At 41.7% G+C, this 18,787-nt stretch overlaps 1 protein-coding gene and 1 long non-coding RNA gene across 4 annotated transcripts in view; one reads left to right on the forward strand and one right to left on the reverse strand.

Annotated features, from left to right (window-relative positions):
• The window catches only part of RASA3 (RAS p21 protein activator 3), a 153,531-nt gene extending 142,336 nt beyond the window's left edge, over window positions 1-11,195 (forward strand). For all 3 annotated transcript variants that reach the window (XM_028728031.2, XM_077927647.1, XM_028728030.2), the window contains 6 exons: window positions 2,335-2,441; window positions 3,115-3,197; window positions 4,267-4,475; window positions 5,361-5,464; window positions 7,256-7,439; window positions 8,308-11,195. In XM_028728031.2, coding sequence (XP_028583864.1) covers window positions 2,335-2,441; window positions 3,115-3,197; window positions 4,267-4,475; window positions 5,361-5,464; window positions 7,256-7,439; window positions 8,308-8,383 — 763 coding nt within the window. In that variant the 3' untranslated portion in view covers window positions 8,384-11,195. The remainder of the gene's footprint in view (window positions 1-2,334; window positions 2,442-3,114; window positions 3,198-4,266; window positions 4,476-5,360; window positions 5,465-7,255; window positions 7,440-8,307) is intronic.
• LOC114596443 (uncharacterized) overlaps window positions 1-18,787 on the reverse strand; it is a 68,356-nt gene that overhangs the window by 4,958 nt on the left and 44,611 nt on the right. The window contains exons 3-4 of the long non-coding RNA XR_013392669.1: window positions 12,029-12,143; window positions 7,192-7,347 (exon numbers count right to left, since the gene is read on the reverse strand). This is a non-coding gene — a long non-coding RNA (uncharacterized LOC114596443). The remainder of the gene's footprint in view (window positions 1-7,191; window positions 7,348-12,028; window positions 12,144-18,787) is intronic.

Below are 18,787 nucleotides of genomic sequence, written 5' to 3' on the forward strand. Positions count from 1 at the left end.
TTCAATTAGTAAATAGTTCAGCACCTGCTTGGGTTGGAACATAGTTCCCTTTTTTTGGTAGTGCTATCTCTAGTATATATTCATTAAGCAACGGGAAATTTCATTTTGTCAAAATTGGAGATGCTACCAAATTGTTAGGGATGGAAGTACCTTAGAGGTTATGATAATAACCAAAAATACAAGCAAATTTGTTTTCACCAGAAATATTTTCTGAGTTACCTAAAAGCTGAATAAGTGTACATGATAGAAAGCTGCCTATTTCTGAACATAATTTGCATAATGTTCCTGCATCTTGTTTGCCCCTTAAAAGTTAATTTTTGTCTTTTAGTTATTTGTGCTCACCTTCCTTTTGCTTTTTAAAAATATGTTTGTATGATTTTCGTAATCGTCCCCTCCTAACTCTTAAATGTGAAATTTCTACATCTTTCTTTTGCCTTTGTCTGATTTTTTTCTGTCTCTCCTTGCTTGGCCTGCTGTGTTAAGGACTCTTAAACTAACAGTAAAGAAAGTTGATGATAATAGTTCATGCAGGTAAGATGGTGAAGGCAGTTGGTACTTAGCCACAGCTACCTGTCAATGGCAATATCAAGAGAGCGTATTCAACTGGGGTGGGGTGGGAGAAATTTGGATATCCATGCAGGGTGACTGAAAAATCAGATGGGGATGTTTTTCTTCTCTATGCTGCATCAGTACCTACTGAACACACAGGAAGGTGCTTCATCAAAGGGCATTTAGCATTCATTCTTAAAAATCCATTAGAATCGGGGCGGTTTTTCAGTCGGAACGCTCTGGAACGGCATTCCGGCATTTCTCAGTTGGCCCCCAGAAGTGGGGGGAGAGACCTGACCAGCCTCAGCAAAGCCCTGCTGCACCTCCAGCTCACAAGGAGACCCCCCCCCCCGGAGCTCAAAGGGGAATCATGTACGGCCTTTGGAGAGGGGTCTCCTCATGAGCCGGATGAGCAGCGGGGCTTTCCTGAGGTTCTTCAGCCTGACTTAGCTGTGATAGGCCTCCTCTTTGCTACTTCCCATCAGAATCTGCTGCTGTCGTCTTCAAGACCACTGTATTTGGGTACCAAGTCCATATGACACTACAGTGTAGGCGGGACTTGTCACGATTGCCTCTCCTTATTACCTCAAGGATTGTCCGGAAATGTTTTTGTATGTTTGGGTTTTACCTGAGTTTTGGTAGTTTAGTCCATCCTGAGCTGGAAGCTTTGATAAGGATTTTTTCTTGCTGGTAGATGATACAGATTTTACCTGAAACCATTTTGACATTTCTTTCCTCTTCCCACCCCTGCTTTTTTTAAAAAAGCTTCTTCTTCTTCTTAGTTTCTTATTTTTATTTACGTTTCTGTGCAAGAACAATCAAAGTGGCTTTCATGATTTCTTAAAACTGTGTTTTATCTTGAACCGTTATGTGCCCAAGTTAAATTACCTTTCAGTCTGGTTACGAAATGGTTGGAGATTATAATCATTCAATATCTAGTATGATCCCCCACCATCCTAGATTCATACTTTCATGATCCCTTACACTCATAAGTTGATTAATCATAGCTAGAGTACTGTTACTTTTAATTCAGAAGTTAGAATGTAGTCAAAAGTATGCTCTTTGCTTTCACAACATTGAGTGCACTGCAAAATGGTTGGGTTGGTTTCTTCTTTCCTTTCAACAGCCACTCTTGCTTTCTAACTTACCAGATAAAAACTACCTGTGCAACAAGTGACTTGGTGTTTATTTACAAGAGATGCCCTTCTGCCCAGTATAGAGGTTAACAAAATTCTACATGTTCGGTATTACGAGTATGCTGACATAGCCATTACTTTTAGCGACTGGGCCTGTCTTTCAAAACGAATCAAAGAGAAAAGCAGGGTAGAGAATATTTGAAAGTTTAAACAAGAACACATTTTACTCTACAACGTACATGCAGTTCTACCACTGCAGAATGTCTGTGGGCAATCACTTCTTCCATAAATTTTCCATGCCAGCAACTTGCATGTGGGAAAGTTTCTTAATTACCCATGTAAAGCACTGGTTTGAAACGTGGATGTTTTCAAACTTGCAACCCCCTGCAAGCAATATGATATTGTTTATTTATGTAAGAGGAGTGACTTGCTAAATTGATGTACTAAGTGATGCCTGAAACCTTCCTAAAACTGGACTTAGCACCTGTTGGTTAAGCCTATTCCATTCAGTGCATCCTCATTGTGGCATACTTCACAGTGTCCCCTTGTCTCTGAGGGTACAGTCTCTTCCTTACTACCAGGGAATATAGATATAAATTCAATAAATAAAAATAAAAATATAATTCTGTCCCCTTCTCCTTTGCAACAGGTTCATGATCAAGAGGGCACAAGGTAGGAAACGATTTGGTATGAAGAACTTCAAGAAGAGGTGGTTTCGACTTACCAACCATGAATTTACCTATCAGAAAAGCAAAGGTATTAAAGATGCTGCCATTTTCATTAACGCTTAGCTAATTTAAATGTTTATAATGATGCAAAATGCAGTGCTGGTAGGCTGTTGTGACGTTGTACTCTCTTCTCTATGGTACAAAGGAATAAGGACTCATTTCAATGCATTTTAAAATCGTTTGAGGGTGTGTTTTTTAAGCATTCTCCTTTAAAAGCTGAGCTTTTATTTACTCGCTGCATTTCTAGCTAGTTCCTGTGGCGGTCATAAAATCAGTGTTTAAGGATAAGAGCACAATCTGGGGGAGAGGAGGGTGGCTGTTCAGGTAGAGTGCTACAGTTGGCCTCTGCTCATTATGATCAGTTCCTAGCAAAGGGCTGGCGTGTGTCCTCTGCCATCCTTTGACCTTGGTTGTGGGCTGTTTTGGCAAGCGTGGGGGAAGCCAGGGGTCTCTGAGTAGCAGTGCTTGGCCTCAGACGTGCAGTACAGTTACTACAGAAAGGACGCTGCGGAAGCCTTAGCCCGAGGCAATGCGCCCCCCCCCCCCAATACCAAGTGTTTCTTTTAAAGCAGAGGTTGGATGGCCATCTGCCATGGATACTTGAGATTCCTGCACTGTGGGGGGTTGGACTAGATGACCCTCGGGGTCCCTTCCAACCCTACAGTTCTCTGATCCTGTTTTTCTGCATTTGCCTACTGCAGGTGACCATCCACTGTGCAACATTCCAATTGAAAACATTCTGGCAGTAGAAAAATTGGAGGAGGAGTCCTTCAAAATGAAAAATGTAAGCTGCTCCCCCCCCCCTTTTCTGTTTTTAAGAACCATGTCTTTATTAACGTCAGCTTATGTCAGTTCTTGTAGGGAACAGGTGTTTTAAACACAACCATGTCAGGAATCACAAGACCACAGCAAGAACGGCTCTGCTCCCGCTCTAGCAACGATATCCCAAAATACAGCCTATTTGGATGAAATTGTTACAAACCTTGGCTTGCTTATAGTTGGTCTCTTCTGTAATAACTAAGTTTATGATGTAATTACTTTATGTAATTGTGGTGTTTTTGAAATTGCCCTGTCTTACATATATGGGGGTGAAATTCCATCATTTAGTCTTGGAGAGCATGCATTGCACAATACAAGTCAGAGGAGGTGCAGAATATAAATGCAACAAATCCCTCTGGTTATTTCAGAGGGTTTGTGTGTGAATTCACAACCAATATAAAAGCGCCTCTTTTATCTGGAAGCATAAATTATGAGTTTCATGTTTACACTTGTGCATTTTTTGTACATTTTTATTGGGTGGCTGTTTTTTACATTTATATATATAGAGAGAGAGCCCGTGTGCACGAAGCTACCAGAATAGTAGCACGTCCTCTGCAAAAGCTTGATTTATGAATTACATTATACTACCACTGTTTTTAGATTATATTGTTTTCAACGTTGGGTTTCATGTGTTTTGTTTTTAAAACCGTGTAGCCAATTTGTTTTCTATGGTACAAAGGTGGGATTTGTTTAAATAAACAAGCATTTTAAATCCTAAACTGCTTGTAATTAAATGAGAAGAAACTGGGCATACTGAACTGTGACTTTGTGTGAGCTGTGTCAGCTTGTTCTTCTAAACAGTTGTAAAACATCAGGCATTTTTATCATTGCAACAAACCTGTGTTAGGTTGATGGGCCTAAAGCTACCTATGGAGCTTCATCTCTGGGCAAGGATTTCCTTGGTTTACATTCTTAACTCTTTTACCCCATACTGACTAAAATAGGGTCCCCCTTTCAGGTTTCTTTCTGTAAAAGATAAGAATTTAAGCGGACTTTCTTGTTGGTCATTGGTTGTTCCTCTGCCTGCCTTTCAGATGTTCCAAGTAATTCAGCCCGAAAGAGTTCTGTATATCCAGGCAAATAATTGTGTTGAAGCCAAGGACTGGATTGATATCCTCACCAAAGTTAGCCAGTGTAACAAGAAACGCCTCGCTGTCTACCACCCCTCTGCATACCTTAATGGGCACTGGCTGTGCTGCAAAGCGACAGCAGATAATACCCCTGGCTGTACTCCCTGCACTGGGTAAGGACTTTCTAGGATATATTTCCTGTTCTAAATTTGGCTTTGGAGCAACTTGGTGATGAAATGTGTATCCTGCAGACGTCTGAAAGAGTGAGAGAGCTGATTCTAAGTTGTAGGAAGCTGAATCTATGTCAGCGTCCAATGCAATCACTTGTTTTCTCAGCCCTGTTTACACCACTTACAAATCTCTGTAGCTAAGCGATATAGGAATAAGAATGAAAATGTGCCGCTGGGTTTTTAGGACAAGACAAGTAGCCGCAATGGGACAGTGCAAGGGTGCTGGAGTGGATTTGTCAGCCACCTGACATCAAACCCACGTAGTCAAAACAAAATCTGCAGGCAAAGCGCCAACAATCAGCTGATCATTGGGTCTTGCAAAGCTAGATTATTCATATTCACATTTATGCAAATTTAACCAATTAATCCATCTGTTAATTAAGCTCTCGTTACTAATGATTCACAAGCTGAGCTAAAAAGACATGAAAATACTTCTAGACATTAAGCCATCTTCTGGCTGGTTGCAAATGATATGTTATTTTAATAAGATTCTGGCAATAGGAATACCCCACAATATTATGGTTCAGTTTTGGAATGCCTCTCCAACTGAATTATAACTTTTAACTTTAATATCCAACATTAGCCGTACTCAAGAGTAGACCCACTGAAATAAGCCATTTATTTCGGTAGGTCTGCCCTGCAAACGATTAACATTAGATATCACCCCTTTTCTTTAAAATTGATTATACTTCTGTTATCTCATATTGTACCATTTTGAAATCTTGCTGTTCTATTAATCAGGTGCCCTTTTAAACCACAATGGAAAAGTAGAAACCCTCAGTTTCTTAACATATGATTCTTAAAGTGTTATTCTAAATTATTCTGCAGGGGCCTCCCAGCAAATATCCAGTTAGACATAGATGGAGACAGAGAAACTGAACGCATCTATTCCCTTTTCAATTTGTATATGGTTAAACTGGAGAAAATGCAAGGTGGGTATACAAATGAATCATTCCTTTGTCTGTACATGTCATTTTAAATTAAAATTATATTTTAAAGAATGTTATTTATTTACAAAATCCTACGACTGTTAAGCTATACACTGCAGGTAGTTTGTTCAGAATAGCAAATGATACCTTTTGATGTCTGCTTTAATATTTCACACCTGTTTTCTGTGATTATTTTGTTCTATGCTTGGTTCTGCATTTTAATAACGTAAAAAAGAAATAAAGAAAAGAAGCAGCTAATATATTTTTGTAGTACGCACTTCTCTTATCTGCTAGTATGCCTGTATTTCTCCTTAATTCTTTTAGGTCTCAATAGACTTCTTTTTGCACATTAATCAATGAAATCTGAGTGTCAAACAGACGGAGTATTCAATGAATGTAAAAGGAGGGTAGAAGAATCACATGACCACTGCATTTTTTGGCATTCTAGAAAGCTATTTTTGAACAGCAGTTCAGCCAAACTTCAGTTTCTGCTTCAGCCCAGGGACAGAAGCAGGATATCTTAAGCTAAAATATAAATATAACTTTGTAGGATGTAAGCCAATAGTGCCAGATATATTTAAACTTCCTCCGACCCCATGTAATTGCAAACCTGTGACCTCTCTTTCCATCTCTGAGCTGGCCATCCATTTGCCCTTAGCTCCCTGCTTTGAATACAAAAAGCACTTCGCCAGTGAAGAACCACTGTTGCTTCAGGCACTTGTGTGCTCCTTAGGACCAAATTAATCATATGACGGGCCTTTGCATGATCCCCCCCCCTTTACTAAATAGCAGCCATGGAGGACCCTGGGTCAGGATTGGGACTATAGCGTCTGGGATGTCTGTGTGTTAGCCATTTACCCCACCATAGTCCCAATCCAAATCATTCCCCCACTACTGTGGCTTCCCTTTACCCTGACAGCAAAGTTCCCATTGTCACCAATGGGAGCTTACTTCTTGATGCAAACAGCAGGCATGGGAGGGAAGTGTTCAGAACAGGCCTGTGATAGGAGCAGGAGGACTCATTCCTTACTTTGACCCAACATAGATAAGTGTGAAGAGCAAGGCAAAAAGCGAAGGCATCCCAATGCAATAGATAGCAGGATGAAGCATTTCATTCCTCACGCACGCATGCAAAAGTCGACAGCACCCGAGACTGCTTTGAGAATAATTTGGGTTTACACACACACACATTATTTCAGCAGTATGTTTGCTGACTTTTCCCGAAATGTGTTCAACCCAAAGGCAGTTCTCCACCTGAATCCATCATAAATGAAAGATTGGCTGCAATTATTCCCTATTCCAGATAGTCACATTTGTAGTTGTAGCTATTAGTTTGCGCGGATTAGGCAAATTAATGGAAAATATGACTTTCAATGGCTGTGAAAACCATGGTAGCTAAAAGGAACTTTGGGGTTCAGAAGTAGTGTCTCTTTAAACATGAGGTGCTGGGGACACATGGTGGGAGGCTGTTGTCTTCATTCCCCATTTGCGAGCTCCCAGAGGCATTAGATTGCCCACTGTAGACATATCATATATATCTGCAGAGTTGGAAGGGCCCACAAGGGTCATCTACTCCAGCCCCCAGCAATGCAGGAATCTTTTGCACAACCCTGAAATTAAGAGTCTCATGCTTTGCTGACCGAGCTTCCAAGACATGCTGGGCCCTTGGGCTGAACTCACAGAGCTCTTTTTAAGTTTGCTTTGGGGCGGGGGTGGGGGGAATGTCTTACCGCTTCTTGGTGATGCTGTTTGACTTTCATGAGAGCTGGATTTTCCTTCATCTTTTTTCAACAGAGGCTTGTGGCAGTAAATCTGTGTACGATGGACCAGAGCAGGAGGAGTATTCAACCTTTGTCATCGATGACCCTCAGGAGACCTACAAGACACTAAAGCAGATTGTAGATAATGTTAAAACCCTCGAGCAAGAACATGCCCAGTACAAGAGGGATAAATTCAAGAAGACAAAATATGGAAGCCAGTAAGTGTGGGTTGCTCTGGGTGGCTGTGATCTTTAAGAATGCACAGAAAGCTTTTTTCAGAGGAAATGTAGCTTGGTGTGTTCTACATCCAGACCTGGCTAGTCATTCAGTTTGGAGAAAGTTGCAGTTCAAATGGTACAGCACACATTTCGCCTGCAGAAGCCCCCAGGTTCCTTCTCCAGGGAAGGCTGGAAAACCCTTGAAACCCTGAAGAGTTGCTAAACACTCAGTGTAGAGCTAGATGGAGCAGTGATTTGACTTTGTACAAGGAAGCTTTCTATGTTCCTGTGCCAAGCTAGGCAATTCAGCCCCACAATCCACCACTGCCCTTTCCTACTCAAAATATAAAGGTCCTCAACTTCCTGCCTGCAGACATTTTCTGTGCAGTAGAGCACCCTCCTGTAAAATTACTCACGGGCTCAGGGTATCCTGCAGTTCTCACCTTGCTCCCTGGTCCTGCCAAAATGCCACCTGCAGTATTATCTGGTTGCTTCCCCTGCCCCTCGACCATCTAAAATGAACTGCGGCGTGTAATTTTGGAAACCAAAGATGTCTCTTGTTCGCTTTCACGAGTTCCCATGACACTGTCACTCAGGCCAGATCTCTTTCCTAAAGCGCGTGTGAGGAACCCACTGGTCCTCCCAATGTTGCTGGACTACAACTCCCATCATCCCTGACCATTGGCCATGCTTGCTGTGGCCAATGGGAGCTGTTGTTCAGCGACATTTGGAAGGCCAGAGTATCATGACCTAGAGGGTGAAAGGTAGAAACACTTTTCCTTCTTTGGGGTTTGTTGTTTTGCTTCAGGTCTGCCTTCTTTAGACCTGCTTTTTTTCCTCCTTTGTCACTTTTCTCCTCCTTCTCTAGGGAACACCCCATCGGTGACAAGAGCTTCCAGAGCTACATCAGGCAGCAGTCGGAAATCTCAGCGCATTCCATTTGAAGTCTGAAGGAATTTACAAGGCGGTGCTGTTGACGGGTCGAAATGAGAGAAAGGAAAAGAATGAAATGAAGAAAGAGAAGCCAACCAGTAGCGGGATGTACCTACCTAAACATCGAGCTCGCTGAGGCTTGCTAAGTGTTTTCTCTCTCTCTATCTCTCTCCAAGAACTGTTACAATAGTTGCTATGCACTTTATTCATCTGATAACGAACAGATGAAGGAACTCTGCCTTCTAGGCAATTTTCATTGTATGTGTTGTGTTTGAGCTGTTTTTTTCTTTTTTAAAAAAAAATATGTTGCTCTGGTTTCTTGGAATCTAGTGATCAGTTCAATGATCAAGGTGTGTGGATTTCATATTGACAACTTCCACAGTCCTGTACATGGTTGAGAGCATTCTTTTAGATTTCTTAATTTTTGGTTGCTGACTACTTTCTTTTCTATGCCACACAGCAATTAGCGAAGGCTTTGCAGCACTTGCTTTTTTATGGCTATGTTTAAAACTTAAGCGGAGATTAGCTCTTTTTGGTTTTTAGTGCAGTCTCCCCACAAGCAGGTTGAAAAGCAGGGTATTTTGGTCTTCACATCAGCCGTGTAATATTTGGTTAAGAGCTGGCTTTTTAAGGTAAAATTCTAATATTTAAATGGTACTCTTTGATATTTTTGAGATACAAAATCGTTTCCACCAAGGCATTCTGTCGATTTCTATTTTTGCTATATAGTGGTGCCATTAAGAATAATGGAAATTAATTCAAAGTGTAAATAGTACAAGAATACATGGAAGTCTGGTCCTAGAAAGTTTGGTTTGCATTTCTGAATTACTGCCTCTTATTTGTTTCCTAAGGGCCATTTCCAATGCAGCAATTTTTCTATATCAAAAGTATTTCCATGTAGAAAAAAAAGTGTTTGTGCCGTGAGCAGTTTGTCATGTGCGATAAGAACGTGTGTCCTGTTTGAACTGCGCACATGCTGAAGGAAGCAGAGTTAAAATCAATAGTTGAAAATGGTCTTGCTGTGTAGCACGGTAGCCCTAAATTGTTTTTGAACCTCAGCAGGTTCTTCCTCAGGGAAATTTTGAAAGAAAAAAAAAAAAAGCTAGGAACTGCTGTATTCTCTCATAATAACTTTACCAGAGAGATCTGATTGCTGCAAACTAAATACCAATGCATTTCAGATAGGGAAATGGATGCGACGGAAGTAGCCTCCTGCATTCTGATTTTCTCTACCACATGGTTTGCACAACCTACAAAGAAGTATTATCCACGTAGGAAAACATTCCTTTTAAAGCAGGCTGAAGATGGACAGAGCTGTAACTTAAGAGTAGCTTGTTATAATTAGGAAATAGTTCTGCCTTAACTCTGCAGGAGAAGAGTGTTGGGGGGAAGGGCATACAGAGTCCATAACAAAAAAGTTGTAAAGGCTTTTTTTTTTTTGGACTGAATTATGTTTGAAACTGAAGTTCATGTTCTCCTAGCACTACTCGATTGTTTGGGACGAGAGTTGTACTTTTTACAAAAGTGTTTCAATAATAGAGATGTGTTTCATTTTTTTGTTTTGTTTTAAATTGCATCGATACAAAGGTGTATCTTGTTAATATGCGTGTAGATGAAGTGGACTGAGTTATGAACCTCATAAAAAAACAAGTAAATGTTGTCAAAGAGGAGGAATGAAGATGACTTGTGTGCATGTGTGTGTGATGTATGTATGTATGTAGTGACTGGGATTCAGACAAAGTCATACTTAGGTCTCATTGAAATCAGTGTGAAAAGATAATCTTGATTATCTGAAGTCCCATGGATTTCAGTGGACCTAAGTATAATGAACAGTGTTGATCCAACCCTGTGTGTCTGTGTGAGTGTGTATCTATCTATAGATATATGCACACACAGTATATTGCTGTTTAGCTATATGTCATAGCCTCCTTAAAAGTCTGGTTCAATGCATGCTGGGCTTTGATGAAAGTCTAAGTAATGTCACAGAAGTTATGGGGTGTGGGCGTATTTTTGGACCATAATTAATGAGCTTTCAGCTTGATGAGAAGATTCCATACTTCTGCATAATAGTCTGTAATGTTCGCCAGGCACTTGAAGCAGAAAAGAAATATAGAAAACAAATGTCGGCAATGCAGCCCCACAATGCTCAAATCCCATGAAAATAAGGAATGAGAACTTTTACACAACCTCTGTTTTTTAGTGGTTACAGATTTTATTCTTCTTAGCATTTGCGTATATTAGAAGCCTATGAGAACTGATATCTTATCGGTTGCCAACAGGAAGGCTGGACAAAGAACTGTACTATGTGCCGTGAACTGCCATTTGAATGCCAGTCTTGTTTTTTTTGTTTTTTTTAAAAAAGTGTATTTGTAACTTAATAGTCTTTTAATTAAATACTAATGACCTGCAATGTGTGTTCTATTTGCCAATTAAAAGAAGTGTTTTATTTCTGAAAAGTGTATGTGTGCATATGTTATACGCTAAATAGTGCCAGGCCTTTTTTGGAAAGGAAAGGCTGATGCTTATTGCATTTTTCTAAGGTACAGCAGCAAAAAAGTTATTTGTAGTTGGAAAGGCTGCGAGCTTTAATCTATTTTATGTAGGAGTTAAGCACCACTGAATTCAGTGGGACTTCCTTGCAAGCAATTAGGGTTGGACTTGCACTGTTTTGGGTAACAGCGAGAGCCAGTTTGAATTGGCATACTGAGGTTAGAAGGCACATTTTTACTTTATTTTTTACTTGAGGCTACTTTGGTTCTGGGACGTTGTTTCTGTGATATTGGATACAAAAAGGAAAATATTAAAGATGGTGTTTTCTTCTTACCACGAGTAGTATCTTTTATTACCTAATAATCTCTCCCACACCCTTCAGTATCTAAACAAAAGCACCTATATTAAACTTTGGCAATATAAAAATAGATTTAAAGAAATAATGCTGTCGTTTTCTCAGCCACAGAAAGGTGGCACTGCGAACTACAGTGTGTTTGACAAACTGGGCTCTCAAAGTTGCTGGGGCATTGCAGCCATGTTGGAGAGTGAAGAGGAAGCCAGAGATGGAGGTGTGAATGGGTGGCCCCAGGCCAGGGAGCAGCTAGCCTGGTCAGTAGCTATTGCTTGGGCAAATCTAGCAGTCTAAAAGGTGTTGGTGTCAGATGCATCCTCTTGGATCCTGCCTCTATGCCTGTCCTCCCATGGAAAACCTGCATCCTTTTTTGCTTCCCACCCTTTCAGTTCAAAAGTTCTTTCCCTTAACATTACCCAGTTTCAGGAATATCCTCTTTTCACACCAGCTTTTGCATCCTTAAAGATCGTGCAATGATTTTATAAAGCTGTGGGAGTAGGACCATGTAAGTTACTTTGTAAAAAAATAAAATAAAAATAATTCATCAGTGAGGATAGCTGGAATAGCCAAAGATGGCGCCAGGTGGGGAGAGTGTGGTCTTCCAGATGTTGCTAAACTGCAGCTTTCATTACTGCCAATCATTGACAGTACTTGCTGAAGCAGGTGAGAGTTGGGATCCAACAACATATGGAGAACCATGGTACCACCATGGCACACAATTCATTCCAATTAGAGCCATAGCTGACACATACAGTTAAAAGAGCTTTCCCCAGCGCTTGGTGGCCAAAGGAACAATCTTGGTATGGGTACTTACCAAACAAACATAGAAGAATGTGTAAGGTGATCTTTCAATCCGCGAAGCAGCCTTGGTGGATGAGGCAATGGTTTCAGTCTACCATTTGTGATGTCATAGAAGCTTCACGACAACCCTGTGTGAACAAAAGTCACATGTTTTCAAGGCAACACATTTAAGAAATGTATCAACAGAGAGTCCTACATCATTTCTCCATGTTCAGCTAACATGAAGAACCAAAAGATGTCAAAGGCTGCAAGCATAGCACACAGGAAGCGTTTGCAAGGTGTGCCTTTTGCAACAAAACTATCGCCAGGGTCCCACCGGATTGCAGAAACGTCAGATCTTCACAAATGCAAGACGGTTAGGCTCAGTGGTCACACGCTTAAGCCTGAGCTAGCTGGCCTAATCGAAAAGACATTGCAGGAAGCTGGTAAGTAACTTAGCAAGCAAATCTGTTTATGTACAAAATCTGAGAAAGGAAGAGCTTTTGATTCATCTCTCTGTTTCCTTACTGTCCTACAGTCCTGGAAAGCAATTAGTGTTGCCAGAGAGCTAATGTGAGAAGGGATTGGCCAATGTCACACTTTCCACCTTCAAAGTGGACCATTAGCTGATTCTCTCATTCTTATGTTGATACCTTTGGGAGGCCAGGTATCTTTTCCAGAAGCAGATAAGGCCCATAGTTCATCAGTTGCCAAACCCCAGTATTCATTTGTTATACAAAAAAAATCTCACGACACTTTACAGCAAAAATCATGCAAGAGATTAAAAGGCAGCAAACAACAAAACACTGGGAGGAAAGTACCCTAAGCAATGAACCTGATTCTTCAGGGGTAGTGCAGCCCCAGGCAGAACGGGTGCCACTTTTCCAGGCAGAGGAACCACCTATTAACAGTGTCAATCTTGAGCTTAAGTTTGATGGCCATTACCCAGTCCAACACCAGAGTCAGGCACCGGTGAAGCATATTCACCACCACTTGAGATTAAAATCTATTCTGCCCTTCCTCCCATGGAGCCCAGGGTGGGCAACACAGAAATGATGATACAATTAAAACATGGGGAAACAATTCCAGTACAGATGCAGATAGATAACATACTCCAAAATTCCAGATGCTCCCACTCAACAGTTTTATGTAGATGTTGAATAAAATGGGAGACCAGGCTGAACACTGCAGAACCCCATGCGGCGGCACTTTTCCACCCTGGCGCCACTGGGCCGGCCCTCACTTAAATATAGTGCAACTACCTCACAGTATACCCATTACACGAATTTCTACAAATTACCCCAGATTATCTAGTGGGGGACTTGTGTGAGGGAAAACTTAATGATTTGGAGTCTCAGGCAGGATTTGATAAAACGAACAAGAAAGGTTTTATTAAACAAAGGAAGTTTATGACACAAAATGGATGCTTCAGGTTATGTTATTTCAGGTAACTGTTCACCTAATAATATTTATACTAAATCTAACTGCTGTTATGGACTTCTAATCATGCTCAGCTTCTTTTAAACTTCCGTTGCTTATGTTCAGTTACTTTGCTTCAGGTAGATGTTACAGGTTTTTAGACTAAAGAGTAAATGCTCAGCTTCTTTCGCGTTATTTGACTTCAGTTCTTTCTCAATTGTTGCACAGCTGTTGCTGCTTAATAATTTGGTTCTTAGACAAGGTGGTAAAAAGGTAAAGGTACCCCTGCCCGTACGGGCCAGTCTTGACAGACTCTAGGGTTGTGCGCCCATCTCACTCAAGAGGCCGGAGGCCAGCGCTGTCCGCAGACACTTCCGGGTCACGTGGCCAGCGTGACATCGCTGCTCTGGCGAGCCAGAGCCGCACACGGAAACGCCGTTTACCTTCCTGCTAGTAAGCGGTCCCTATTTATCTACTTGCACCCGGGGGGTGCTTTCGAACTGCAAGGTTGGCAGGCACTGGGACCGAACAACGGGAGCGCACCCTGCCGCGGGGATTCGAACTGCCGACCTTTCGATCGGCAAGCCCTAGGCGCTGAGGCTTTTACCCACAGCGCCACCCGTGTCCCTAGACAAGGTGGTACTTCCTGTCAATTACACACCCCTTTGACAACCCTACTCCTGAGGTACTCCAAGTAACAGACCCAAAGGGATCACCACACCCATCTTAACTGGTTTGGTAGTATTCCCTTTTTGTAGCAGAATCTCTCCCCTCCTGACGAATGAGACCTAAGTAGACTGTATCTTTCCAGCTTCTACTTCTCCTGGCTCAGCCTCAGCCTCCCAGTTAATTCCTGGCCTATTACTCTTACAGGACACCACACACTGCCCTGCACACTAAGCGCAGAGACTCCTTTCTCTAGCTTGTGATATATTCCTCAAGGGTGGATGTTTCTACCCAGAACCAAGTCTCTCTCCCCTCACTCCCTATCTCCCAACCTGAAACCTGTCTCTCCAAATCCTCTCCTTTTTCAACTCCCCCCCCCCCCCCGGAACCCTGGTCAATCAGAAACTGCCATTTGTTAACCGTTTGCTGGCAGGGGAAAAGAAAAAGAAAACACTTGGTGACCCAACCTGCCCAGCAAAACAAACTTTTCTGTCACACCCCACAAGGAAGGCTCTGTGGGTTGAATTATCTTCCCACAGCATTACCTTCTGATCTGAAGGGGGTTGTCAACACCACGTCTGAAGCCACCTCTGTCAACTCAAGACAGGGAAAGTGCTAGGCAGCAAGTCGAGCAGTATACCAGCAGAACCTTGAATCAGCTCGTCCAACACAAGATGTAAACGTTCTAGATTTGCTCCCTCCTTTCTGCATTTCCACTCCTGTTGTTTCAGGTCCCTGAATTTCCTCCTGCTCTCTATCTAGTGTTATGTACTGAAGTTCTCACCCTGGGCCAGCAGGGGGATACTGTAGATAGTTATGCAAATGAAGGATCGAAAGTGACGTTCAGTGATTGGATAGTTTGTATGCAAATGAAGGATCGAAAGTGACATTCAGTGATTGGATAGTTTTAGAAAATGGCAACAGTTACATTGTTCTGGAGCTCTATATAAGCAGGCTGACTGAGCTCCTCAGGTCAGTTCTGTTCCAGCTTACAAATAAAGAGCTGCTTTGGAAGAATCGCTGTGTCGTCTGATATGTTTGCCCACAACTTAACAACTAGTCTGCCCTGTTTCACTCATGTTCCCAACTACTATCTCTTGCTAGTAGCCAGTATAAATATTTTTCTCCCCGCCATCTTTCTGACAGCAATATATATATATATCTGTCTCCTTAGGTCCCTGTAAGCATTTTCCTATCCTGCAGCTTGTCAACTTTAATCACTTCCCTGTGTTCTCTGCCTTCCTCAGGCCTTAGGTTTCTACAAATTCCACTGATTTGTTATCAACCAAGGCAGCAGGTGAGGAAGGCTTCATTTCTCTTGGTTTTACTAGAGTAAGTTTAGCTTCCCATCTGCTGTCCAGTCACTACCATCTTCCACAACCATTCATGATGCACATTGCATTGTTGGCTCTACTAGGGTACTAGTAGGTTGTTTTGTTTTATGATGGGAGAATGTAGCCCTCAAAAAGAAAAAGCTCGATTTCTGCCTATATGTGACACTGTTTATGGAACCTTTATTTCCCCTTTTCTAGATGTTTCGGGCACAGAGAAAGGCGCACAGAGGACAGAAGAAGACCTTAGCTGGTAACAGAGCATAGCTCAGCCTAGTCTAAACAGAGTTATGTACAGGGGACTAGAATAAAGAGTAATCTTCAGTAAAGAGCCAACTGCCTCACTTCAGTGTGCTTCACGACAAGCAGGAGACACATCCTAGGTGCTGTGAATTCCTGTAGTACAGTGGCTCAGAGACTGAGCTATGACTCAGAATGCCCTTGGTTTCAATCTTGCCTCTGCCATGAACCCACTACGCAGTCTTGGGAAAGTTACTTGCTCTTCACTTCAGTTCTTCCCTCTACGATACAAGATTATAATCTTGGTGAGAGTACAGGGTTGTTGTAAGGCTTATCTCATTATAATGCAAGCAAAGTGCTTAATTATTACACCTAATGTTATAATTGTATTTACATCAGGATGGTTAGCATCTCCTCTCTTGCACATGCAAACATGTGTAAGTTGCAATAAGCAGGGTCCAGATTTAAAAGCATGTTCTTTTTGTCCCAGATGACTGTTTAAATAAGGTGAGAAACGCCAGCAAAAACTTTTTGCTACGAATTAAATACCTCTGTTCAGTTGTTCAACCAGATCACTATAATAAAACTATTGATATGTCGATATCTCTTCCTGTGCAGTCTTAAAGAGATCAAGAAGAAAGTGTATGACAATAAAAAGGATAAAGAAAGTGGTCGGGAGCAAGATGAATCTGTTAAAGTCGAAATCAGTGAAAAAACGGTCAGGAAACACAAAAATTCTAAGTACAAGTAGTTCTGTGTTTATTTACTTGAGGGGTTGGGAAACTTTTCCAGCCCAAGGGCTGCATCCTCAAGTGGGAAACCTTCCAAGCACCACATGCCAGTATGGAGTTCCAGTTTGGACTCCAAACCCATTCCCATAAATGGTGTGTGTGTGTGTGTGTGTGTGTGTGTGTGTGTGTGTGTGTGTGGACAGTTAGATTATATATCATGTTCTAGGATAGTCGTCCATAATTATTTCATACTCGCCAGCATTTCTTTGATGAAAATAGGGATGTCCTATTCCTTTATTTATTTATTTATTTATTTATTTATTTATTTATTTAGTATTATATTTTATTTATACTCCACCCATCTGACTGGTTTGCCCCAGCCACTCTGGGTGGCTTCCAACATAAATAAAAACATAATTAAACATTTTTTTTAAACCTTCCCTATACAGTGGTACCTCGAGTTACAGATGGTTCAGGTTACAGACTCTGCTAACCCATAAATAGTACCTTGGGTTAAGAACTTTGCTTCAGGATGAGAACAGAAATCACATGGTGGCGGTGCAGCAGCAGCAGGAGGCCCCATTAGCTGAATTGGTACCTCAGGTTAAGAACAGTTTCAGGTTAAGAACGGACCTCCAGAACGAATTAAGTTCTTAACCCGAGGTATCACTGTACAGGGCTGCCTTCAGGTGCCTTCTATAGGTTGTATAGTTACTTATCTCCTTGGCTCGGGTGTCATGTTACTCCATGCCCGCCAACATTTCTCCAATGAAAACGGGGACGTCCTAAGGAAAAGCAGGACATTCCAAGATCAAATCAGAAACTGGGACAGCTTTCCGTAAATCTGGGACTGTCCCTGGAAAATAGAGACACTTGGAGGGCCTGTTATTTTGATGTATCCAGTTATTAAGTATTTTACTGAAGCCAAATAGAAATAGCATTAGACCAAAGCAGCAGCATTCGGAACAAAATGTTGCTCAACAAGGCCACCCCGGATATTTAATTTATTTGAGCTATTTATGTGCCACTAAATCACTGGAGTTTCTAAGTGGCGTACATAAAAAGAAAAATTCAAAAACATGCAGTGGTCCAAATAAAGTCAATCATAAAAAAGAGCTTTTTAAAAAACCTACTTGGGATAGAAAAGTAAATACAGTATGACAACCCTACTGACATTCTACAGGGAGGGCCCTGCTGGAGTTCAACAGAATCAGGCCCACCATAGATGTGAAGGGGGGGGGGGGGAAGGAAATACAAATTGTATGGGAAACTCTAGGAGTACAATTCTTGGGAGAAATGTACTTTCCCTGCAGAATGTGCTCCTTCAAGGACTACAAGTCCCAGAGTTCTTCAGTTCTAGTCAGTTTTCCTGTGCACAGACAAGGAGAAGCCAATAGGTTGTGGCAGCAGAAGGGTGGGACCAACCCCGCAAAAAAGAGGGACACTGAGATTTCAGGACCAGTGCTTGAATTGACAGGCCTTGCAACAGGTGTGGGTAAATGAGTCCAGCCTCTGCTCCCCATAGAACTGGCCGTAGATCCCAGGAACGTGGTCTAAAGGGCATTTGTCACTTGTGGGTTATACACAAACACACACACACCATGTTGCTATGGCTGGCTCGAAACACGAACCAGGTCGCCATAAATATAACAGCACTGATTTTTCTGTTAGTTTTCCCAAAACGTACAAGGGTTTTTATGTAGCTTGGGGAAAGGGAGCCTGTGCTACAAGTTCATAGTGGGCCCAGACTAGAGAAATTAGGCTTGCTTGCTTCTTAAAAACGCAACACACTTAACCTTCTGCTTTTTAAATCTGTAGAAAGCAAAGTCAGATGCTGAAATGGAAGACGTTCTTCTGGAGATGAAGGCAAGTAATACTCCCAGGAAGAATGGCTCAATATTCGGTTTTACTTTCATCAGCAGTGAAGCAAACGGATTGTTTTGAGAGATACCAAGGGCGTGGACGGAATATGAAAGAAGATTTCTCAAATCTGTTCCAGTCCACAGAGTGCTTCCTTCTCATGGCTATTCGTCTGGTGTGTGTGTATGCCGAGAGATTGTGCTATCTCTGCAGTAGATAATAGGCTAGCCACCTTTTCTACCTGACACAGATTCTGTCCTATAAAATATGGGGCAAATTCTGCATCCATTTTCTTGATCATGTTTATAACAACCTCAAGTAAAATATACAACCAACCAGTGTAACGTTTGGTAACGCAGAGCAGAAAGGAACTTTGATTTTACAATTAAGATAGTTGGTGCAGAAAAATTTGCTGCCGATCATCACAGTAGGATCCCCGAGCACTTTCTCCTGTGTGACAGAGTCCATTTTGGCCCCTTGATACACCCCAGAGCTGAGGCCAATGAAGTTGGTGTGCAGCTTGAAAAAAGTAGAGAAAAACTCCAG

This window comes from Podarcis muralis, chromosome 4, assembly GCF_964188315.1.
Source record: "Podarcis muralis chromosome 4, rPodMur119.hap1.1, whole genome shotgun sequence".
Taxonomy (NCBI): domain Eukaryota; kingdom Metazoa; phylum Chordata; class Lepidosauria; order Squamata; family Lacertidae; genus Podarcis; species Podarcis muralis.